Below are 25,203 nucleotides of genomic sequence, written 5' to 3' on the forward strand. Positions count from 1 at the left end.
TAGGAGAGAATAGCTAAGCAACAGATCCAGCGTCACTGAGGGCTTTCTAGATAAGATTTCTGCCCTATGTATGCACCAAGGCATGCTGTAATTCCCTTTTCAGTGCAAATCAACAGTATGTCGCTTCAAATCTCTAAGGCTGTAAAGTTACTATAAGTATGGAAAAAATAGTATCTGTAAGTCAATCTATTTATCTATCATCATCATCATTATCATCATCATTTATAAGCAAAGAGTAAAAAGGAAGCAGTGAAATAATCTTTCCATCTCATTGTCCAGTGACCACGGGCAAATCATTACAATACGATAACATTTTACTGTCTGAAGATAGCAGAGAAGAAAAAGGTAGGACATTGTTAGAGTCATCAAAGCAAAAAAATATCAGGTGTAGAGAAAGGAAGGTAGCAACAGATCTGAATGAGCAACCACGTGGTCATGTGAGATCTCCATTCTAACTAAGGCCTATAATTCTTTTTTTTTTTTTTTATTTATTTTTTTACGTTTACATAGGGTAATGATGTTTATTTTTTTTCCCTTCCCCCCCACCCCCCCCCCCCTTTTCCCTTTAGGTATTGCACATTTACTCTTAGAAAGTGCACATTTATTTGTAACATTGTAAATGGTTTCCTTTTTCTAAGTTTCACTTTTTGTTTGTGACTCATATGAAACTATAGTTTATCAAAATGCTTTGATTTGTATTCAGCAAATATTCTAAATTCATGGATTAGGTCTAAATAATAAATAATTTATCTGCAGATTATTTTGTATTTCTAGATACACCATCAAATGAATCGAAAATGCTGACAGTTTTAGTTTCTTTTTTTTAAATATATGTAAACTTTTTGTTCTTGTTATTGCTTTACAGTGGTGGCTGGAATATTCAGGAAATGTTGAATCATTAATGTAAAAATCCTTAAATTTTTACCACTATGTACTATTTGCTGTAGTATTTTTGTTTGATTGTTTTTTACAGATACTGTTGACTAAGTTAAGGAAGTTCTTGTCTCCTTCTACTTTAAACATTTTTCCTAGTGCTTCTATTCTATTACTTATGTTAGAATATTATATTTTATCCAGTGACTTTCTGGATTTATCAAAAAAAAACAAAACATAATTTTTCTCCTTTAGATTGTTAATACGATTGATTGTAATAATTAATTTCATCAAGCCAGGCTTAAGGGTGTTCATCTTCTTTGATTTGCCAGGTGAGTTTGTGTTGAATTGTCTGTTTTATTTAATCATTGGCACAACTCTCCAGGAGTACTATCTGGGAGTACAGCATTTTTGCTGGAAGACTTTCAATCAAATAATTAAGTCTTTTTTTTTTTTTTTTTTTTTTGGTACCAGGGATTGAAACTAAAGGCTTTTAACCACGGAGTCATATCCCCTTTGAGATGAGGTCTCATCACATTTTTTACAGCCTCCCTGAGTTGCTAAGCCTGACTTCAAACCTGTGATCCTCCTGCCTCAGCCTCCAGAGCTGCTGGGATTACAGGCATGCAGCACCATGTCTGGCTAAATATTTAATCTTTATAAACTTTTCATGGCTTCTATTTCTTCTTGGGTTACTTAGATAAGTTACGGTTTTACTTGAAATTATCTGTTTTATTGAAACTTGGTTTTTGTATTGAAATAATATATTTATCATATTGTAATTTTGTCTGTAGTATCTATAGGGATGTTCATTTTTTTAATTCCTACAATTGTGTTTTTGTTCTATTAAATTAAGTATATCAGGGATAATTTGATTTGCTTTTTTAAGGAAGTATTTGATTAATTTGTCCTCTTTGGTCTATATTTCCTTCCTAATGTATTAATTTCTGTTCTTATTATTTCTTTTTTTTTTCACCATCTTTAGGGATATTTTGTTGTTTTGCTAGTGTTTACTGTATCATCTTTAGTCTATTTTTTAAAAAATGCACCCATTACATTTTTATCTTAAAGTGGTTTTACCTGGAATCTATAAATTTTGAAATGTGCCATTTTTATTACCCTTATATTATAACTATTTTATAAATTTAATTAGATTTTTAGGTGCATGTGCATTTGAAATTGCATTTTAATTTTTATATGGAAACTTTTAATTTATGTTTGTTGATTTTTGGTTGAGTTGCTTTGTGCTCATGTAACATGTCCTGCATGCCATTCATGTTTGGTCTTGGTATAAAATTGCTTTATAACCCAGTATGGATGGTCCATTTCTGTAAACCTTACATGCATTTGGCAATTGGGGTTGTAATATCCAATTTATGCATATTAAATTATGTTGATTGTGATGTTCAGATATTTCTAAGTCTACATTGATTTTTTTTTTGGATAATTTCTTTTTGTTTCCATTTTCACCGATTTAATTTTGAGGCAATTTTGTTGGGTGAGTACAAATATTACCATTGACTTATATTTAATTTTTCTTGACACTGAGGGGCATTATTAATATTGTTTATACAACCAGTACTTGCTTAGATTTAATTATTATTTAAAACATTCTTTACATTTTGTTTATTCTGTATTGCAGACCTCACATCTGAGATTGCCCTCCTTCTTGGAGTAAATCTCCTATAATTTCATTTAATAAGAAGTATTGCTCTTGGTGTTTGTATGAATATGTATTCATCCTTGCAAGATATTTTCACTGAATATAGATTCTAAACTGGAAATTATTTTTCCTTTGATACATTTGGAGATGCTGGTAGCCTCTTGTTGCTTTTGTGATACTAGGAGTCAGTGTGATTATTATGTTTGAAAGTTTGTGTCTCTTTTACTGACTGCTTTTTAACAATTTTCTGCTATCATTGGTGGTGTGAGGATATTGAGCTGGTAATTCCTTATTATCTATTCTTTAATTATTTTAGTAAGTTTAAAAATATTTTATTACCCATTTTAGTCAATTTCAGCAATGAGTGGTAGTGGAAACAACAATATGAACAGAAATTACTGTATAGGTGGAGCATCCCTTACCAGAAATGCTCAGCACCAGAAGACCTTTGGCTCTTGGATGTTTTTAGAGTTTAAAATATTTGCATATGCATAATGAGCTATCTCAGTGGTGGGACCCAGGTCTACACACAGATTAGACCTGGGTTTTGTGTATACATAACCTGAAGGTAGTTTCATACAATATTTTTAGGGTGTTTGTGCTCTGACTGCACCTGTCACATTCACCCAAGTGAATTTTCTACTTGGGTGTCATACCAGTGCTCCAAAAGTGTGGGATTTCAAAGTATTTTGGATTATAGTATATTGTTTGGGTTAGGAATGCTCAGCCTGTGCATCACCCTTAGAAGTTCAATTAAACCATCTTCATTTTTTAATGAAGATCATAACAGTTTTCATAGTGGACCTGATTTAAAATCATTTTCTGAACTGTACCTCAAAAACAAATACCTGACAGAGTAGGTGTCCTGATTTTTAGTTTAAACAAACGCAGTCTTCTCAGACACTTAGCCCACAATCTGTTTCTGGAAAGCAGCACACTTCAGAGGAAGTTTATCTCTATAAATACGTCAAAATGCTCAGGCATTTGTGAGTTATTGATAATCTTACCAAGTCTTAATTTCATGTTAAAAATTCAACATAACAATATTCTATCATTGTGTGTGCAGACTTAATTTCCAGAAAGAGCTCAGGTAAGTGGTCTTGTCCAGACCCTTCAGTCAAATTCGCTTAAAAAAAAGAGCAACTTAAAAATGATCAGGTTTTAGAAAGAAACCCCAAAATAAAGGAAAGTATCAAATATCTCCCTTCTCTTCTCTCACATGAATTCATTCAATTAAAGAGAAGGAAATTATTTAAATTGTTAATAAGAAGATAAAATGCAAACGATCATTTCAATCCTAAACTCTAAGCACTGAGCTTACAAAGGTCAAAGTATTCTTTCTGCATTTTCCACTTCATGGAAAAAAGCATGTGAGTCAAGTCAACATTTAAAATATTCTCGTCAAGAATATTAGGCACATTTTCCAGTAAGTTTTTTATATCTGAAGGAAAACTTTTAGTTAAACATAATAACAATTTTTTTTTACTTTCATTTACTTTTATTGTACACACATATCAAAACATCACAGTGTAGCATAGAAATATATACAATTAGTGTGTCAATTAAAAATTCAATTAAAACATTTTAAAGGCATTATGAAAAAATGATATTGACAATTTCTTTGAAGCAGTACTTCAAGTTTTGCAATAAGCATTATTACTAACAAAATAGTATCTTTGCACAATTTGTAAATAAATTATTTTAAAGTCAATTACCTATTTAAATATTATCTAACCTATCTAAGAAACATATTCTTAAGATAGTATAGCAACTTTCCCCTGCCTCTTTTTTTATTTATTTTTGTTTAATTAATTCCATAATACAAGTGCACTTCTCAGGCACCACTGGGTATTGGACTGCATTTTTTCACACGTTAATCTCAATCATTGTGGCATTGCTGACACAGTTTTCTTGTCTTGTTCATAACCTAATCCGTTTTCTTTCAGAAGATGAAATCGAGGCTCAGAAACAGGGCTGTCTGAAGATTAGCAAGGAATACCCTTTCCATTCACCCAGTAGTAGTCATTCCTGAGATGAAACTTGGTGGAATAAGACTCTTTTGCTTCTTGACGGTAGACAATGAGAATAAAGTGGAACACTGATTCTTACACAGTCACACTTGAGTGCAGCTCTTACTAATAGACTCCTCAAGTATTAGGCTCCATTGGAATCAAAACAACAAAAGAAAGTTGCTCACTAAAATGATCATCAAATGCATGTGACATAAATATGCATTTCAGGTTTCTTAAGTGTATAATTCCCAGCCAAGGTTCAAGGAATCTTGGTTTGTTCTGGGAAATTACATCTCATCCTTCCCAGGGGAAGCCGGGCACAGGTTTTTACAGAGGCTGAGCAGATGAACGCGTTCCCTCATTATTAGGAAAACATAGCCCTTGGCTCAGCAGGTTTCACTGCTGCCTCATTAGATGCCACTGAGAAAGTGAACCTAGGGCAGAAAGTGGCAAATCCAGCCAAGTGATTATGTAGAGACTTCCGGGCTTAGTCCTTAAAACAGTTGTTTTCTTATTTATGGAACGTTCATGGGTGCTATGAACATATTTCTGAGAAAAACACTGTGTACATATTTTTTTGCAAATTGTAGCTGCAAATAGGCGATGGAGTTTCTATGTGACATAGGAGAAGGGAACACAGAAATAGCCCAGTGTTAAAGAGCCATTATTAATTGGTGCTCAGGGAGGAAACTCAGCAGGCCACCATCTATTGAGCCAGTTTCTAGGTAGAGCGGAACAGAATGCGTCCCATGCAGAAGAGAGTTGTGGTTAGAAAGTTTTCCCATCTGAAGGATTGATGAAGCCAAGATGTGTCAACCAAGAGAACAAGATTCTCTCTTTTTTTTTTTTTCCAAACCTACTTTGAGATAAGATCACTCACTTATATATGAACTTTCGTTGTGTCTACACTAGTTTCCCGAGGAATCTGGTGTACGTATCTCAAATGCAGCACCATCCCAATTGTGACAGAACTCGAAGCAAGAGAGTTTGGATCTTAGGTGTCCCCAAAAGTCCAGGGATTTAAAGGTTTGGTCCTCAGAAAGGTGCTATTGGGAGGTGGGGAAGCCTTGAAGGGGTGACTTCGTAGGAGGTCCATAGGTCATTGGGGGTGTGCCCTTGAAGTAGACTGTGGGACCTTCGTCTCTTCTTCTTCTTCTCTTTCTGGTCATGAGGTGAGCAGTCTCGCTGTGCCACATGTTCACACCATGATGTGCTGCCACAAGCTCAGAGCAACAGCGCCAACTAATCGTGGACTAAAATCTAAAATTGGAGCCAAAATAAACCTCTTCTCTAAAGTTGATTATCTCAGTTATTCATTATAGTAACTGAAAGCTGACTACCTCAAGAGGCAGGAGCAAACTTTGTTTATCTTAGTATTCCTGATGACTACTGTATGATTGCTTGAATGACTGAATGTTCTACGGCTTCAACCACAATTACAAGTTTAAGAGTCGGCAACAACAAGTAGTCATAGCAACATGTCCTAGAGCTTCTTGTCATGGGTTCAGATTTACTCCCAAGTTTTTCACTTTCTGAAGTAAAGTTTTCTACAAACAACACAAGCATTTAATTTTTCCTGAAATATGAGATCAAAATGAGATTTCTTTGTAATAATTTGTTAACAGCTCCCATCAGCAAATTTATTAGCACAATAGGCAGAAAGATCTAATCCTTCTATGTGATCGTAGAAATCTATGTGCACATTCATTCTCTTAATCCTCAACCAATGACTAAATGATCCTCAAACACGGTGCAGGTTACTCAAGATACTGCAATGAATGAGCAGACAAAAATCCCAGTCTTCATAAGGAAATGGTGTATTGGATGAGACCGACAAAAATAGCCATATTGTAGAACGTACCAAAGATAAGGAAAATAACATTTAATATTACTCTTACATGGTAAGTATTTTCGCATGGGTTGTCTAGTTCTCTCTGTACACAAATAATGAGAACTAGGTCAGGGATAAATATTCATGATAGTTAAATAATTTTGTCAAAGTCACATAATAGGCACAGAAGATGATATAAAACCCAAGTTTTTCAATCCCATGCCTTGGTGTTTTTCCATTACAAAGCACCATTGTATTGTACAGCCCAAAAGTACATTGAATGATCCCAAAGAGCTGTGCGTTGACTATTGTGGGAAGAAAACATGTAGGTAACCTGAGATTAAAGTGCATCTCAATGTTTTAGGGTTTTCCACTCCTAGCTGCATACAAAGCAGGATGCGCTTGGTGAGAGCAGAATGAAGCAGCTGGGTAATTAGTGATAGAACACCTGTTATTCTCCTTTTCTGGTTTTTTAGTATTAAAATTGCTTTAGGAAGATTTAGAGTTCATTGAACCCACTGCGGATACTTTTTTCTTTTCTTTTCCCCCCTCTCACCTTGGCCTATCAGGAGCAGGGAGAGGTATCATTTTTGGAGCAAAGCAGCGGAACAGAGCTAGGAGACAGCGCGTGAACCTGATCCTTTACAATTTGTGTCTCTGAAATAAACACAGAGATTCTATTAAGCGGTCACAGAGGGCAGCAGTTGCTTTTACTAGGTTGATTAATTATAATTTTTACAGAGAGAAGAAAGTCACCAGGTAAGAAAGGCGTTGAGTTTTAAATAGTGGGATTTTATTTTTGCTTTGTTTTTGTCTTGATTTTTGTGCCAAGGTTTCACAGCCTGCTGCAGAAAGTGCAAAACCGATGTGAAAAACACCAGGAACACAGGAGCATGTGGAGCTTCGTGGAGCTAACGATGACTGAGCTGCTTGCCAAAGGTCAGGAGTGCGTGGCAGAGTGGACACCATGTGCAGACTCATTTCCTCAGTGGCTGGGCTAACACAACCGGGAGGATCGAGCAATTATCCCCTGAATTTAATCAGTGCTCCTGTTCAATGCCGACCATCCATTCAGACAACTCCTATTTATTGTCGAAACTGTCCACTAACTACATTCTTCACTCTCCGTCTCCTTTCCAGACCTCGGTGGGATAAATGAAGGTGACATGGAGGGAAGTCAGATCACTGTGATTGGATTCTGTCCTTTCCAGTCCTGTGTGATTTCATTCCATGCAGAGAGACCATCTGGAGGTGGTTAAAGTGGCCAGAGGTGGGAAGAACCAGAAGCAGGTATTAGGACACAGCTGAGGAGCTGTGAAAGGTCAAAGTCCAAGAGGCTGACTCCCCACTGCAGATTCCAGAGAGAGAACCCGGCCCACCAGAAAATTCATAAAAATATCAATAGATTCAAAATTCAGTAAGGACAGAAGTGGGAGTGAGAAGAGGACAGCCACTCTTGCTTGGCATGCCTCCGATGCTTTCAGCCAGATTCACATTTCCCTTCCAGCCCTCTTTCCCCAGCTTCGGGATGGAAGGCCCAGCCGCCTGCCATGTAGATGCTCTGCGTCCATCTCAAATTCAACTCCATCCCCTTGTCTGCTTTTCCCTTGGGGTTTGCAGCTCACTTTTGTCTTTAAAATCAACTTGAATGATCTAAAGAAAATTTGGATTGACCACTGAATCCTTTCCCCCTCACCCTAAATATTTAATGAATGACCAAATCTCCCCAGTTTGACTCTCTAAATATGCCTGGGATCTCACCTCCTTTTTTGGATTCTTACTATCATGGAAATAATTAAATCCTTCTTCATACGCCAGCAATGAAGAAACCCGGGCAGGAGGCAGCCAGTGAAAAGAGTTAAGCCAGGTGGGCCCCAGTGAAAGAGTTAAGGAGACTTGAGTCAAGACGCCTGCAGTCAAGGAGAGAGGCCAGGATGAAGCCTGCACTGCACTCGGCTTGCGGGTCAGGAGAGTCACTGAGTGGGGTGGGGATCATGGTCATCTGTGTTTGTTAACCTAGCTACAGTTCATCTTCTCAAATCCTCCTGACAGGAGGGGCTTCACAAGGCAGCCACAGGGGTTAAGGTCCCAGTCTCCCACAGAGACTGGGAGATAGGACCGCTCTCTCCCTTGCTGTCTACACTTCAAGTAGATGGTTCCCAAATCCTTCAGAAAGTTTGCAGAACTGACAAGAAGCTTTCAAAAGGAGTATTATCTCAAAAGGGCAGAGAAAGGAAATAACAAATACAAGTTTTTTAAAGAAATTGCTCTAAGAAAAGGGTGTGTGGGTCTAGAGTCAGGAAGAAGCCTGTCTAAAGGTCGGCCAGCAGAGGGACAAGCCATGGCCGTCTTGGTCAGTGGACGACAGGGGCTTCCCCACCTCCCATGCCCACCTCTCTCCACAGCGAACCTGAGACCTTGCCTGTGTGCCATCCCTGCTGTGCTGCTCGTTTCTCCATATGATGTCTTTAAAATTTCCCTCCAGACCAATTTGTTGTTTGTTGATGGCCTCCAGACATGTGGTCTGGTATGAGGAGTCTGGAAAGGGAGGTGCCTTGCCCTTGGTGACCTGCCTTGCCCTTGGCTGCCAGCAAGGTCTTTAATATCAGAACCTTTATCACTCTGGGGAAGACGGAATGGGCCAAAAGACAGATTAGGGAGGAGGAATTCAGATCAGTTTGGGTTCGGAATGAATCTGAGCTGATACGGTCTGTGGACTTCATGGACTTGGAAGTAGGGACGTGGGATATTTCCCTCATCCCGTCTTCCCCCATAGAATGAAGTCGATATGTTCTTAAGCTAGATTTATGTGAACTCTCTGAATGAAATACTCAAATAGATTTAGGGGGCCAGGCATGACTAAAATATGCCAATCAAATATATGTTTATGGGACATGATTTTTTTAAAGTTTACTCCCTTGACATTTATAAACCTTGTGTTTATGTGAGGTATTAAGTGTTTACTTTCAGTGTTCTGGGCCCAATTCCCCTTTCTGTACACTGACTTTCCTGGTTTTTCAAATAACATATGAGCATCTGTGTTTTCTGTGCTAACAGGTAAACTTGGGCTACAGATAAAATTTGTTTCCATTATTTATTTAATAAATATTTGTCAGAGCTGATATGATACTAGATGCTGCTGATACAATGGTGACCAGAGGTGAACATGGATCCTGCTTTCAACAAACTCATAGTGTGTGGAGCAGCCAGGGAATCTGTCATCTAAGGATGGATGGGAATAACCAGGTGAGGAGGAAAAGAGGTCTTTCCAAGCCAAGGGGCTTGGCATGCAGGAATGACCTGGGGTGGGTCAGTCTAGACAGCAGTGGGAAGCCAAGTCCAGAGAAGGTTGAGCAGGAGCACAGGGGAGAGGGTGTGAGACCTCATGAGACCCTGACATTCTAGGCAGAGGGCAGGGGCAGGACATGGAGTTGGCTTCATCTAGAAACAAGGGTATTTTGCTTCAGAATATTAGTTTTCCAGGCTTTTGGGCCCTTGGTTCAGTATGTGGCAATCAGTTCAAATGCCTTGTTTATGGGGTTGCCAGGACTGTCCACGGCTTTCCTACCTACTTGATCACATGAAATTCAAGCATTGTAAGAATTCTTATTCCTTTACTAGTTCAATTCATGGGCGAAAGTGGTGGCCCAAGGAAGGAGTCAACAGATGATAAAATGTTTTTACAAATGATTAGTTATATGCTTTGCTTTTATTTTGGTAGATGCTGGTTGAAACCTACCAATATTCTTTCTCTACAAAATAACCCCTGCACCCTGTAGATCGGGAGCTAGCCCTCTTCAGAGGTCTAGGCTTGCTGCTTTTATGCACTTTACTTCCAAACAGATGAGGTCAGAGGCAAGTAGATCCCAAGAACAGGAAGCTCCCTGCATGCCTGCTGTCTTTTCATAGTGCACTGGAGCACTGGAATTAAGTGGAGGATGTGGGGGAATTTCAGGCATCAATTATGATATAGGTAATATTTGAAAATACACTCGCTGGCCACGTGAATTAGATCCTTTGTCTGATTGTTTATTGGTAATTTTTATCTCGGTTTATGTTTGAACAAGACCACTGGTGCCATTTTTGCTATTGCCCATCTGTAAAAAAAAATTTTAAAATATTACCCAGTGGAAAGAATTCTTTGAAATTATTTATTCACGGTTAATAGTGACAACAGGGATTGTCACACATACTTCCTATGTTGCTGTATTACCTTGACCTTGAAAAGTAAGAGAAGACAGGAAAGGCATAGAGGTTGTAGGACCCATAAGGAAAGGAAATTCAGCCCTTCTTAAACCCAGCGCCATGAGAAGGTAGCAAAACATGGGAGGAATAGCTGATTTGTGTCCATAGAAGTTGTGTCATGAAGCACTGGGACTCCTGGGTGAAACGGATCCTGCTGTCCCACTTTTAAAGTGAGCAGGAAGTAGTTGCTTTCCAGCAAAGAACTGAGTAGAAGCAGCAATGAGGAACTGGGGCTGCAGACACCACCCAGGTTTTATAGTGGACTTGGATTCACGCATGACCCTAGAGAGGGAAACAGAGACCCTTTAATCATGGAGACTATTAGGGCAATTGAGTAGTGGGCCCAGAGGCCCAGAGAGATGGACGAGAGGTGAACAGGTATATAGAGAGATTTTAAGAACACAAAGAAAATAAAATGTTTCTCTATTGAACACTTAGAAAATGTTAGGGGCAACATTTTTTACAATGAATTCCACCAGCTTTAGTGCCTGTCATGTACAGTGCAGCCCCAGGAAGCTGAGAGATGGGCTCCCCTCCTCCCCGCGGGTCCGTCCTTCCTCAAGCTCTCTCTTGTGCACTCCTGCTCTGGTTCTCCTCCGTCCCCTCGCTCTCCCGCTGTCCCATCTTTCCTCCCTAACACTATAGAGGAGAAGCTGACTTTTTTTAAACCTGCAAAGTACACAGAGGGTCGGCAAGTGCGTTCGCATGTGTGGGTGGTATGGCCACCTTCTTTGCTAGCTTCACTGGAGGACATGGAAATAACTCAACAAATGTCACAAGGAAGAATTCTCCTGGTGGCTGTCTGTCTGCACAGCGCATGACTAACCTCTCGGTGTCTACTGCCTATTTATCTCTAGACTAGAAAAACCTTTACAGTGTCCTCTTAATGACAGTTTCTACTTTCGAGTGACCCTTCTCTGCTGACCCTGTGATCTTAGCACCCTATTCCCTTCCTCTGCCCTCAAGAGTTGTGCTACTGAATTACAGGTAATTATAATTGTAATTAATAGGCAGCAGTAACAACTCCTGTTTATGGAGCATTTACAATATACTAGGTAGTGGGTTCTGTCCTTTATATGTATATTTCAATTAAGGTTTCCAGGCACCTGTAACTTTAAACGCTTCAGTGATAGATCACATTGTTTTTCGAACGAGGATCTATGGGTGCCCAAGGCTTAGCATACTCTGGCCCCTAACGTTCAGGTCCCATTTTGTACTCCCTTCCTCCTCATTTCCTGTACACCTGGCACTACCTAGAGCTGACAGGCACTCCTTGCTCTCTTGTCCCAGGACTTTCCAACTGCTGCTCCACTGCCCGGGCACTCTTCCTCTCCTAAGTCTTGCTCCTTGTTGTATGTGCTCAGGGACTATGTTCCGTTTCCTTTGGGGCATGGATGCCAGTTTTCTACATGCCCACCAATACCATTGCCCTATGAATGTGTACTCTTCCAACTCGATGACAGTGGACTGACTCGTTGTGTTTTTTCAGCTGACTTTACCTGGTATACACCAAAGGGTCGATGTGAGTATTGAAGAAATAAACGAATGAATGGATTCTGTTTCCCCAAGACTCCTGACTGTCTCGCATTTGGCCTCTACTCCCTATCAAGAACCTTGTTTCTGTGCAGAACTTTCTCACCTACCTTAGAGGCTTGTGGAATTATCATAGGGATCAGTGACTATAATTGTGAGGGAGTAGACAAACATTAATCTCACTGAGGTCCTGGTCACTACAGATGCTGCCAAAAAACCACTGCACAGCTTTAACCTAATCAACCTTCTTGCTATCTTTTAGGTTTTGAGCAACACTGTGGTCCCATTGAAAGAGAAAAGGAGTGACATTTATTGAGGGTCTGCTATATCTTCCTGGAACAATGGTGCTTTCATATGTTCTATTCAAATTACTACTCAGGTAGCAAAAAGAGAATAATGACTGTGAAGGTATTTCAAAGCCATAAAGGCCTCTTTAATGCTAACTGCTAACTGAAGGTTGGAAACTTTCAATCTGAAATACCTGACTGCACCTCCTTGCTCAGTCAGACAATCTGATCATGTACAGACAATATTGGTAGATCTGGAAAAGAGATCAGAGGTGCTTCTCCTTGAAGAAAGTCTGGTAAATTCCATCACTGCAAGTTGTCTGTCAAAAGATCAGATGTCCTTGTTATTCACAGACCAGCCCTGCAGTTGCAAGGTTTGTGTAAGAAAGCCCAAGTTTTATTAACTAAAAGACAGAACACTTAAGGATTAGTCTTCACTAAACATCCTTCCCGCTTTGAGTGTTTCTACCCAATAAATCAATACCTGTGTATTGTATAACAAACAGTTGCTTGTTAACAGTTTAAGAGGTGGTGACTTTTATTTAAATAAAGTGCTAATTAATTGATATGACAAATCTTGCAGAAGATGAAGAATTTTAGAAAGGCAAAGAATGGAATCGTCGGAAAACTCTTTAAGCACAAGTCAACCACATCACTAAATGGGAATCTGGCAGAAAGAGACAAGATAATATCAAAAGAAGAGAAAATCAATGAGGACTGACAGGATCGATGCTTCGCACAAGAGAAGAATCTGAGAATCAAAGAATTAAAGGGAGTATTGGCAGAATTGATGAGGCTGCTGAGGACAGTTGCAGAATTGACCCTGTTTCTGATCTTGAAACAGAAAACCATGTTAACACATCATTTTAAAGGGAAAATTATGATATTACAATCCAGTTGCACCTAATTTATCATTTATTCATTACATAATTCAGATTTCCTTTTAAAAATACTGATAAAATGAACTAATTTTTAATGATATTTTTTTGAATGGCAAATTTCCAATCAATCATATTAATTTTGTTCACTATTTCACACGACACAGACTTCTATGTTGCAAATTTACTTTCCACATCCTTTCTGGGCTTCATTTATTTTATCCTCTTGTGATGAAGTACACACGCAAGTCACTAGATTCTTTCCTTTTAAACAAGCAAGTGAACTCTCATTCCTATTTGTTTTTTCCCACTCCCGACCATCCATACCAGTACTGGAAGGTCTTCCAGCTTGAAACCTGGTTAGATCTCCACCTTTTCTGCCTCTTTCTTTACATCTGCTCTATCCATCCTGTGAAGTCTTGGACTTGGAAAAACCACTGGAGAAAATGTTACGGTCCTCACTGCCCCCACCTTCCTTTCCCTGTGTGAAGAACTGCCATGACCCTCAGCCTCAGTCAGCATGTGGCAACAGAGCTGGGGCATATTCTGGGGAGAGGAATCTCTTCCTTGCATACTTCTTTTTGAGTGATGCACGTGGTACAATTGCAGCCCCTTCCCTAAATTACATGATTCCTGGGAAGGCACCACATTTTTCTCCACCTTTGCAGGAGAGGAAAATTAATACCATTTTAACAGAATGCCCGGTCAGATCACTGACCTGCTGATAATGACACAAGTGAAGTGAATGCGCCTATTTAATTGCTATTTTGAAGCACTGTTGATTCATCAGAAAAATTAAAATTAAAAATCTTCAAGTTATATTAAGTGTATGAGTCAGCAAAGAATATATCTTATGGGGCCAATGTTTTACTTAGAGAAAAAAGAAAGACTTTAATTCATTATTTTTATCTTAATTGCTCAGATAAATTCTTTGATTTTATTTGTCCACATGAACTATGTGGAAGAACTGGCTACTCAAACTGAAAATGAATGAATAAGTCTATTCATTGGCAGAATTTGTTATAAGCTATTTACTGTGTCTGTTTACATTCTTAGTTCAGAATCATATACTTGTAGGGAAAAAGTAATTTTTAAAAATTTATGGTAATCCTGAAGTATAAAGAGGGAAAATGATTAATTAGCCTTGTAATTTTGAAAGCAATAGTAAATATTTTAAAGTTCCTATAATTTTGTTCGGTGTATTTTAATATTTGAGGAAAGTACACTAAAATGTGAAGTGTACAAACTGAAAAGGTATTTTAAGTATTATTTCACCTGATATAAATTGATATCCATTGTATATATGTATATATATATATATATATATTCATGTGTAAGATATATATATTTGATGAATAATTGAGGAATCTCTTTCATAAAAATCTAGCAGTATATTTCATTGTATACTCATTCTAAAACAGTTGCTTTTACTTCAATGTACTGACTATTCTACAGAAGTTCCTTAAAACTTTTCAGATGGAGTATGTCATTGAAGAAGGTATCATTAAATAGGAACATACCATTGACTTCTATAAGTTTGACGGCTCTGGTACACAGGAAGATTATTATTTTCCTTTGCTTATAATGAAAATGATTGATTGAAAGAGTGATTGATTTAGCTATGGATATTTCATCTTGTTTCACTAAGAATTTGTGACAGTTAACAGAAAAGATAGATATGATAAAATGAAAAGACAAAAGTTGAAACTCAGGACTAGGGAATTATAACAAGAGGCCCACACCATGGTTAAAAACAGCATGGATATTCACATAATAATCTCTACTCTGCTGTTACACTTGAACTTTGAATTTATTTCTAGGAATTCTAGAAGCTGAAGTGAAATGATAACATGAGCAGCTACATCAACGTTATTTTCTCATAGGAAAGTGAAGCAGGAATTTAGAAATAGGTAATAGACATACAGGAAAATTCTAAGAGCTTCTGATTATGTTTTGGAGATTACTATTATTGTTAATGTTGCTGTTATTATTTTAAACAAACCCAATGTACTAATAAGTATAATCTGAAGTTCAGGGCTTTATTATCAGGTCTATCTCCAAATATTTGTGTGATTTGAGTAATTCACATAATCTTCCTGACTTGGGCTTCTCTGGCTGTAAAGGACAGGACAGGGTAGAGGACAGGGCAAGATGACCTTTGCCAAAGTCCTGTATAGTTCTGATATCCTCTGCACTACGTGTTCTCCTTTCTCTAGCACAGGAAGAACAGTCCTTGGTATTTCAAAAGGCATGCTTTAATAGTTGAATTTCTCCTTAGGGAAAAATTATTGTACGAAGTATGGGTTACCTGTCAATCATATCAAATGCTGCTGACAGTGAGTGGAAGACTGATCTGTTTGTTTAGTTTGAAAGTGATCATCTTGGAAATGAAATGAAAAGCTAGAGTCCAGAGTGTCCTGGTATCTCCTCTCTTGTGTGTTTCTCTCTGTTCTTCCCCCAATGGCCCCAGCCGCCTCCAAGGTGCCCAGGCCCTGTGTGCTGACCACGTAAGGAAGACAGGGGCTTGGTCTTCCTCCCTCTCTCCAGAGCTTTGGTGGTGTCAGGAGACCTTCTGCTCAGTGAGTGTCACTGAGAGTAGGTTCTTTGACCTTCCTCTTGCTGATGTTGATACACTACCCAAGGAGGAGATGCCACAGGGTCTCAGATTCTACTCTGGCCTGGCTCTATCCTCTTGAATAATCTTTGCCAATTGGATGGTTATTTCAGCTCAACTACACCAAATAACTCATGTATCTCAGAGGAGGAACAAATAGTCTTGTCACCTTCCCCTTTTATCTCATAAAGAAAGGAAGAAGGAAGGAGGAAGAAGAAGGGAAGGAAGAAATAAAAAAATTGCTCTGGCTATAATCTCAAGTACCATTTGAGAGCCAGCAACGGCCAATTTTTAGTTCAGTTAATGGTTGTGGTAGACAGACAAGCGATCCTCCCAAAGACATGAATGTGCTAATCCCAGGAAGCTGTGAACTTGTCATGTTATACAGCAAAGCAGAATCAAGTTTCCAGATGGAATTAAGGTTATTAATCAGCTGACCTTAATATAGGAAGATTATGCTGGATTATCTAGGGGACCTTAGTAGTAATCACAAGGATTAGTACGAGTGGAAAAAGGTGGCAGAAGAGGTCAGAAGTTGGAGAGATGTGAACTGAGGACTCAACCCTCTCTTGCTGGCTCTGAAGAGGGAGGAAGGTGGTCAGGAGGCCAGGGGACTGGCAGGCTCTGGAAGCTGGAATAGGCAGTGAGCCAGTTTCTCCAGAAAAGCAGCCCTGCCAACGCCTTTGTCTTACCCAGTGAGATACACGTCAGCCTTCTGACACACAGAATTGTGAGATAATGAATTTGTGTGTTAAGTCCTTGTTTTTATGGCAATTTCTTAAAGAAGCATTAGAAAAGTAATGCAATGCTTTATGCTTTTTGAACTAACTTGAATGTCTAAAACCACGTCTACTCTAAGAAGTTTAGAAGTTTAGGCTACTCTTTCAATAATTTGTTGATGTAAGTAGTTGAAATAAAGGGGAGAGGAGGAACGTAAGTCCACAGGTGTTTTTGTTTGTTTTAGAGAAAAACGTTCAAACCATATTGCAGAACATGCTGACTCTCCTATCTCAAGAGGAAATGTGGCTTGGTGTGCGGGTAGAGATTTTAATATCTATATGTGAGCATTCACTGGGAACAAACCCAGGCTTGAATTCATGTGCTAAGTTCCACTGACTGTCACTTCCTAGGTTTCCACTGCTTTCCTGTGATTGTGTCCAAACCTCTATCATACCCCTGTCTTCACAGCGGCTTGTGATTCAGAGATCATATTTTGAGGCAGGTTGAATCAAAAGGTGTCCAGAAAAGAAAAATGGCATGTTGGTATGACATATTATGCTAATTAAGGGCAGGAATCATTTCTGACTCAACATTATATATGATTCAATAAGTTTCTTGGAACAGGGGATCAAAAATGTCTAAAATAAATGAAGCCCTGTGGCATGAGCAGGTCTCAGGAGTGGGCATGCACAAGCATTAGGAAATAAAGAGGGATAGGGAAATAATCAAAGGACAGACACTGAATTTGGAATTTGGGGTTTTAGGGTTCACTGACTGAGTGACTTTGAATACATCATTGAACCTCTGTGAGCCTCTGTTCCTCATCTTTAAAAGGGGGATGTAAATAACAGCTCCTACTCCAGTTTCCACTTGGGGAAACTGTCATCCTGCATGAGATGTCTGATTTCCAAAAAAATAATTACAAGTCATGTGAAAAAAACAAGGAAAAAATTAAAAACACCCCCAAGGGATAAAGGAACCAACAGAAACAGACCAGACTCAGGTATAACAAAGATGTTGGAACTACCTTATAAGAAATTAAAAATAATGATTACTATTTTAATGGTTCTGGTGGACAAAGTGGGCAGCATGCAAACCCACTTGGGTAATTACAGTAGAAAGATGAAAACTGTAAGACAAAATAAAATGTGAATACTGCAACTGGATGAATAATGATTTTAACCAAGTCATCACCACCGGTAGAATCAGCTCAGCTGAGAAATGGATCAGTGGATTAAAGATAGGTCAGTGCAAATTGCCTGCCTGAAACAGATGCTAGAGGAAGAGGGACAACAAAGATCACCCAGAAAAGAGCATTGGAGAGGAATATTCTAACGACGTGTGCAATTGGAAGAGATTATTCCTGAACCTTTCCCAGAATTAATAACAGACACCGAGCCACCAATCCAAGAATCTTAGAGATTGCCAGTCAGGATAAATACAAAACACACACACACACACACACACACACACACACACACACTCCCTTGGCACATTACATCCAGATTGCTCTAAACAGAACACAGAATCTTGAAGGCAGGAAGAGATAAAAGACACAAAACATAGAAAGGAACAAGAATAAGAACAACAGCTTCTTAGTAGAGCCCATAAAACTCACAGGACTGAAGAGGACTGGTTTAAATAGTGAAAGAGAGAGAAAAAAGGCAGTCAGCCTAGAACCCCATTCCCATAAAAAGCATGCTTCAAAAAGTTAAGGAGCTGCAGGCTTCTCAGAGCAATAAAACAGAATCCACTGCCGCAGACCTGCTTTACAGGAAATGGCAAGGAACACTCCTTGGCCACAAGGTGTGCAGCCAGGCCGGAGTCCAATATACACAAATGAGTGTCAGACATGGAATAAGCTAAGAGTGATCCATATTCGCTTTTTGTTATTTCTAATTGTTCTGAAAAGTCCACTGGTTTAAAAGAAATACAATAATATACAGTATGTTTGTAGCATTTATAAAAATAAAATGTATAACAAAAATAGGACCAAGGATCAGAGGAGAGAATTTAGAATGTATACCCGAAAAATGCTTTAACTGGATGTGGAGTGGCATACTGTAATTTGAAGGTAGACTGATTATCAAAAGATACATATTCTAAACCTGGGGGCCCCAATGTTTTTGACAAATTATAAATAGTAAGTCAATAGAGAAGATAAAATGGAATTATAAGAAATTCTCATTTAACCTAAATCTCAGGGAGAGAGAGAGAGAGAGAGAGAGAGAGAGAGAGAGAGAGAGAGAGAGAGAGGGAGAGAACAGATGGCACAAATAGAAAATAGCCAACTGGCTGACAGATTTAAATCCAGCCCTATGCAGAATCATAATAAATATGAATGGTCTCATTATATCAATTAAAAGAAAGAGATTATCAGATGAGATTTAAAAGAGTAAGATATAACACCCTGTTGGAAATAAATAATTTTAAATATGGAGACCTAAGTAGATTAAAAGCAAAAAGATGGAAAAAATAAACCAAAAGAAAACCAGAGGACTTGTACTAATATCAAAGAAAGTAGACTACATGTCTAAGTTATGTGAGCTATTTACTAGTATTGATTATTAAAATCTGTTACGAATAGTATTTACAGTGATTTATGCATTATGATAGGTACCAAAGCTCAAACTAAGCTCTGTTGCTTGTCCTTCACCCAAGCTATCTCAATTCATCCTCCAAACATCTTTCCAAGTATTTGAAGTGTGGTTTTTGTTCACATTTCTGGGATGATGAAAACAAGCCACAGAGTAGACAGACATTTTTCTTTGGAGTAGATAACCAACAACTATTGTAGTAGAACCATGATCTTAATTACCCTGCTATCTTATTCACAAAAGAGTAAGCTTTTATTGCACCATCTGTAAGCATAATGTTTCTCTCCTCATAAGGGAAAATATTAAATCAAATAAGCCCATCCTCTAAGCCTAGTGCTCTCTCACACAAGTGGATATTACTTCAGTGTTACCGGGGATTGAGCTCAGGGGCACTGGATCACGGAGCTACATCCCCAGCCCTATTTTGTATTTTATTTAGAGACAGGTTCTCACTGAGTTCCTTCGAGCTTCCCTTTTGCTGAGGTTGCTTCTTTCCTTTATCCTGTCTCAGCCTCCCAAGCTACTGGGATACAGGCCTGGGCCACCCTTCCAGGTGTTCAGTTCCTTTTAATGCCTTGATTTCACCTCTCTTTTAAGAGTTGAGATCTTGATCCATACAGTGCCCAACTGAGAGTCGCCCAGGTTGTCAGTCATTCATTCTCCAAAAGGACTAAACACTTGGTCTCAGGACACCAAGTATAGCACTTTCTTGTCTTTTTCTTAAAAATTTTTGGATCTGAAACTCACACACACAGAGAAAAACTGCATTCAAATGAGTAGTCCTAGCTAAAGGAAACCTCTTTAAAACAAGATGCTTTTTACTAGCTCATTTGCAAATCGAGTGTTTTTAGCAGATAGGTACATATTTTACTAATGACCTCATGTGGATAGAGGTCAAGGGCTCATAAAAGTTGCCAGTACCTAAAGTACAGTATAAGTGGGGGACTTCAAGACTTTTTTATGAAGTTGTTTCTATTGGAAATTGTCACAGGATAGTGAAATTGTCAGAGATCTCATCTCTTCACTGGGTACTTATTACCCAGTAGCAATGCAGGTTCCCAGAGTCTTGGCCATCTGGATTTACTGATCCCCAGTTGTACCTTGTGGGTGGTGTTACCCTGACATTTATGAATTGGGCAATGTGGCTACAGCTCAGTGTGGCCTTAAGGACAGTATTCCAGGGTGAAGCATCATCTAAGTTTACACTTAAGGCAGCATCTGATATTCATTTCTGTTCTTCAATTTAAGAGTACTTGATCAATTTTTTTTCCTCAGAGTTTTCCAGAAACAGGGCACAAAAACATACATGTACACTTGCATTTCTTCTTTTGAGTGAAATTGAGAACATAACCATTAGATCAAACCTTGCTGATACAGGGCCCTTGTTAATATAGTTTCATTTCATTTTCTTTTTTCTTCCTAGAACTAAGATTCTGAGAGACAAAATCTTGAGGTTCTGGCGAATTTAAGTGACATATTGCCAGGTTAAACTCCAGAATAATTAAAATAATCTGACAGGAAAACTAAATCAATATGCCCTATTGTTTGATCAACTTTGGTTTTCTATTTCAAAGGGTCAGATCAAAACTTTATTATTGAAATAGAGTCTGATAAGTCAAATTAAAAGAGAAAAAAAAACTATGTGCAAATATTTAGGAATAACAGAAGACCTCTTTTTTAAACTTCAAACTCAAGGTGAGATGTGGTCAAGGTGACAAATTATTTCTATTTGAAAAAAAAAAAAAACAGAAAAATATTTTCAGTACTTGCTGCCTTTAAAGATAATCCTCTCGCGTTTAGGCTGCCCCCGTGTGTTCTAAGGATGATATCAGTTGTTTGTCCAAACTGTGTTTAGAATTTCTTTTTCCCCCATTTGAAATAAAGTGCGGGGGTTCTCAATCTATACAAGAAAGAAACCTGGATTTGAATCCAGGAGAATTTTGGGGGTGACTTAGCTCTGCTGCATACTATTTGTGTGAATTTTAAAAATCCAATTATTTGCTTTGAGTTTTTGATAAGAAGTGGGTAAATATCTGTCATAATTGATTCATAGGATATGATGATCAAATTACTTAACAAGGGATAAGTAAAACTGACTTTCCTTCTATGAGGGGAAACTTTCATACAATAAACATGCTACAGGACATGCTGGAGGAGAGACCCTGGATTCTTTTATTTTCCTAAAACCTGGTTTCGTGTCCTTAGTAAATTAAATACACTTTTTGTAAAATAGATGACTGAAGAAACTCTACCAAAACTTCTAAATAAAACTAGCCCACCTCCTGCCAAAAAGCAGCTTCCTTTAAAATTTATTTTTTCTTTGAACTGGACTATTAGTCAGAAAACACGTGGGTTCTGTGTTCATAATGCAACTAAGATTCTGGATCTATAATGCAACAAATGAGGAAGCAGTGAATCCCTTCAGCACTCAGTTTTCTTTCTGGAAACCTCTTTCAGCTTTGATGAACAGTGATTTTAAGAAATTTGCCATGTGAGCCATGTAATCTATTTTGCATCTGAAAATAACAACCTTCATAGTAAAAATGAATTGGAGCTTTCACTGAAATAATTTGAAAAGTCAACATTCTATTTTTAAAAAATATTCGTGTTCTAAAGTTCATAAAGTATATGAGTCAAATTAAATTTTGAGTTCCATCTTTATGGAATATTGCTTGATTAAAAATCTCATTTTTAATTTAATTGACCACATTAAGAAAATGGAAAAGTCAAAAGAAAATGCATTCTTTCATTGGCTCACTGTATAAGCAAATCATTTTGTTTTCTCTGTCCAGTTGCTGAACGGAATGTCTAAACTGTTTTGTAATGCTCAAGAGAAGCAAGGGTTTGTAATCACCAACTTAATTTTATCAGATACTGAAAATGTTTCAGATTTGTACAATGTGAGCCTTGACTGATAATAATCTGATATGTCCTATTCATTGTAATTTTCTCAAAAACATTTGTGTAGAGTGCCTAATCATCAGTTCTTCAAAGTTCAAGATTGTGTGGACAAGTCCTATGACTAATACATGTTTGTACATATAAATTTAAATTCTATTTTACTTTTTACTATGTAATTCATCTATTGGAGTTAATCTACATGGATAAGGATACTAATAAAATAGATGAAATTACTACACCAATTTGTGGAAATGTGATATCTCTGGGTAAACAAGCAACCTTATTCCAAAAGCTTAATTCTCTGCAGTTGATGTTGAATCTGTATGGAGAGTTTAGAAGACTACTACAAGATACAGAGCAATATCATTTCAGTCAGCCTGTTCTTTACAAGGTCATTAGTTAGAAATAATTTTAAGAAATTATTGTCCCAATCTACTTGTAATATTTCAGAAAATGCCCCCCCACAAGTGAATAAAAATAAATCATGATTCAGTCACAGTGGTATCTGTCTGTAAAACTCTTTCAAGAAAGCAATCTATTAAAAGTATCTCTATTGGAATGGTGGGGGACACTTAGTTCACCAATTGAAGTCTAAAGACCCTTTGTCCTAGGTAGTAGAATAGATGGGTACAGAAAGTGAACCTCCAATTTACTCAACTTTCAAAAGGGCTTGCACTTATACCATTCTTTTTTAAGTTAGAAAAATCTTACAGCTGGTCTTTCCTCCACCATTAAGCCAGAATTGAAAAACTTGGTCCTTTGACCACGTTTGACACAGAGTATTAGAGACTTTTCACTTAAGAACAGCTTTGGGCATTGCATAGAAGTCAAGGTGAGCCTTTTAGGAGCCCTTGGCTACTCTCATGGCAAGTATGCTTAGGGCGGAAATGGCTGTGGAGCGGTGGATATATTCATCACAGAATACAAATACTTCGGGTCTCTAGATGGCGGGCTCCAACGCTGTGAAAGGCAGTCCCTAACCTCCTCCATTACCCCTACTTCACTCCCACCTCCTACTTGGCTACTTGGCAATATAATATCAGCTACATGTATGCCAGCCTGTGGGTGTTGGGTCTTGCTGCTCTCCAAGAATCTGAGTTTAAGGTGTTTATTTATCTGAGATTAAGGTGCCTGATAATCTCAACTGGGCTGGATGCTACCGAGATGCTTGGGGAAGAGAGGAAGTAGAAGATGATAAGAGGACCCACACTAAGCTCCATAAGAGCAGAGGTGAGGCTGTGCTGGCAGCAGCACTACCCTGGACCTGTGTCTACAGAATCCTCCTCGCCAGGTGTGGTTGCTCCCCGCCGCGCCAAGCACAGAGAGGGCAAAGCTACCTGCCCAGCTGCGCCAGCATAACCAGCGCCAGGACCCCAGTTCACCCCTGAGATTTAAGGGGGAAGAAAGAGAAAATTCTCAGGTTCTTAGATTCTGACTATGTCTGAAGGAGAGCAGTACAGGAGCCAGGGAGTGGAGGAGACCAACACTTTACTTGTAACCCGCAGCGTCTAAGGCGGCTTTCCTGACCTAAGGTGGCGCTGAGTGTGGGGAAATGTTAAAGGAGGCATTCGCAGACTGGCCAGGCTGTAAGGCGGCAGGAGAGGAGGGACTGGAAGGATCTGAGGTCTTCTCTGTTCAGGATCACTGTTCTGGGCGCGGTTTAGGTGCCAGGCGGAGGTTGGGGCTAACTACCGTCACCCCTACCCGCCACCACTCCTCATCCTAGCACCGCCAGACACCCGCCCAGGTCAAGATGAGGGAAGAGGGGGACAGTTTGCCTTAGTCCTGCTGCATCCGGTTTTCATCCCTACCATAGAAACCGCGTTCCAGACAAGGTTCGGCTCCTGGGTACACCGCTGGGCAAAAGACGCCTCAGTCCCAGGCCCCTAGAGGAGGGCACCGAGCTGTACCCCATCCCGTGTAGCCCCTGTGCTCGGGCTCCACCCAACAGAGCGCCCAGCGGGGCAGCCGCCCGGGAAGGCGATGCCCGGAGAGCGGCTCCCGCAGCCTGCGCGGGGTTGAATGGCTAGTGCAGCGACCCCAGGCTCCTTCATTGGGGATTCGCGCAAACCCAAGAGCCCCGGGCAAGTTTGTGAGGAACCCGAAGCTCAGCGCCGAGTTTGAGGGACACTGGGTTGGGCGTAGGGGCAGCGAGTCTTACCTTGGTACGGAGAGCAGGGAGTTGCCATCCATTGTTGGTCGGCGCTTGGAGAAAGGCGGAGGACGGGCAGTCGTGGTGCGGGAAACCGGCTCCCCAAGCGGGGCACCGATGCGCGCAGGGACAGAGGTGCGCGGGCTGGCGCGGCGGCCGTAGCCCAGGCTCGCTCCTCCCTGGAGGGGAAGCGCTGAGAGCGACTCCCGGAGATGCCCCGGCACGGCTGACTGGGCACCGGCGCTTCTCCCCTTCTGCGAGGTGGCTGCCTTCCTCCACGATCCCCCAGGCTCAGCGACCCCGGTGGCTTCTCAGCTTTCCCTGCCACTCCCCGCGCCCCGCGGCGGAGGAGACTCGGATAGAATTTCTCTCCCCGCCCCGCGGTCAGGTCCCCTCCCTCCGATTCTCTCGCGTCAAGGGGAGTCTGAGCCTTGAAGTTGCTCCCCACTTTTCAGTCGCGCTGTCCTGGCAATTCCCGCGTTCTCCACTGGTCGCGCACGGTGCCTTGGGCTGCCCCTCGGTTTTATTTTCGCTTGTCTTTTGGCATGAGATGGTGGATCACTCAGAAGAGTGCGCCCAACTGTTTCCTTTCACTTGGACTTTCTCTTCTCTCTTTGGTTCTCACATTTCTTAATCTCACTCATTCCCCTTAATTACCATCGGTCCATTTCTCACCCTGTTAGAACCTGTGAGAACACAGAGATCTCGAAACCCATGGCGGTGGCCATCCATCTGAAGCCAGCCCCCAGTCTGGAAGAGCTGTCACAAATGCCACTGTTGCCTGCTCAGTATAGCCTTGAGCAAAAATGACCTTTTTTTAAAAGGATAGCAGCAAATGTCTGTTAAGATGTGGACACAGTTCATTCTTTTTTAAATTGTTATCATTATAAAACAAAC

At 39.6% G+C, this 25,203-nt stretch overlaps 1 protein-coding gene across 6 annotated transcripts in view; it reads right to left on the reverse strand.

Annotated features, from left to right (window-relative positions):
- Sphkap (SPHK1 interactor, AKAP domain containing) overlaps nt 1–24,670 on the reverse strand; it is a 161,975-nt gene extending 137,305 nt beyond the window's left edge. For 5 of the 6 annotated variants that reach the window (XM_047545384.1, XM_047545381.1, XM_047545383.1 and 2 more), the window contains exon 1: nt 24,316–24,670. In XM_047545384.1, the coding sequence (XP_047401340.1) occupies nt 24,316–24,343 (28 nt within the window). In that variant the 5' untranslated portion in view covers nt 24,344–24,670. The remainder of the gene's footprint in view (nt 1–24,315) is intronic. The other variant, XM_047545385.1, reaches the window with a different exon arrangement.
- Between the last annotated feature and the right edge of the window lie 533 nt (nt 24,671–25,203).

Source organism: Sciurus carolinensis, chromosome 3 (assembly GCF_902686445.1).
Source record: "Sciurus carolinensis chromosome 3, mSciCar1.2, whole genome shotgun sequence".
NCBI lineage: Eukaryota > Metazoa > Chordata > Mammalia > Rodentia > Sciuridae > Sciurus > Sciurus carolinensis.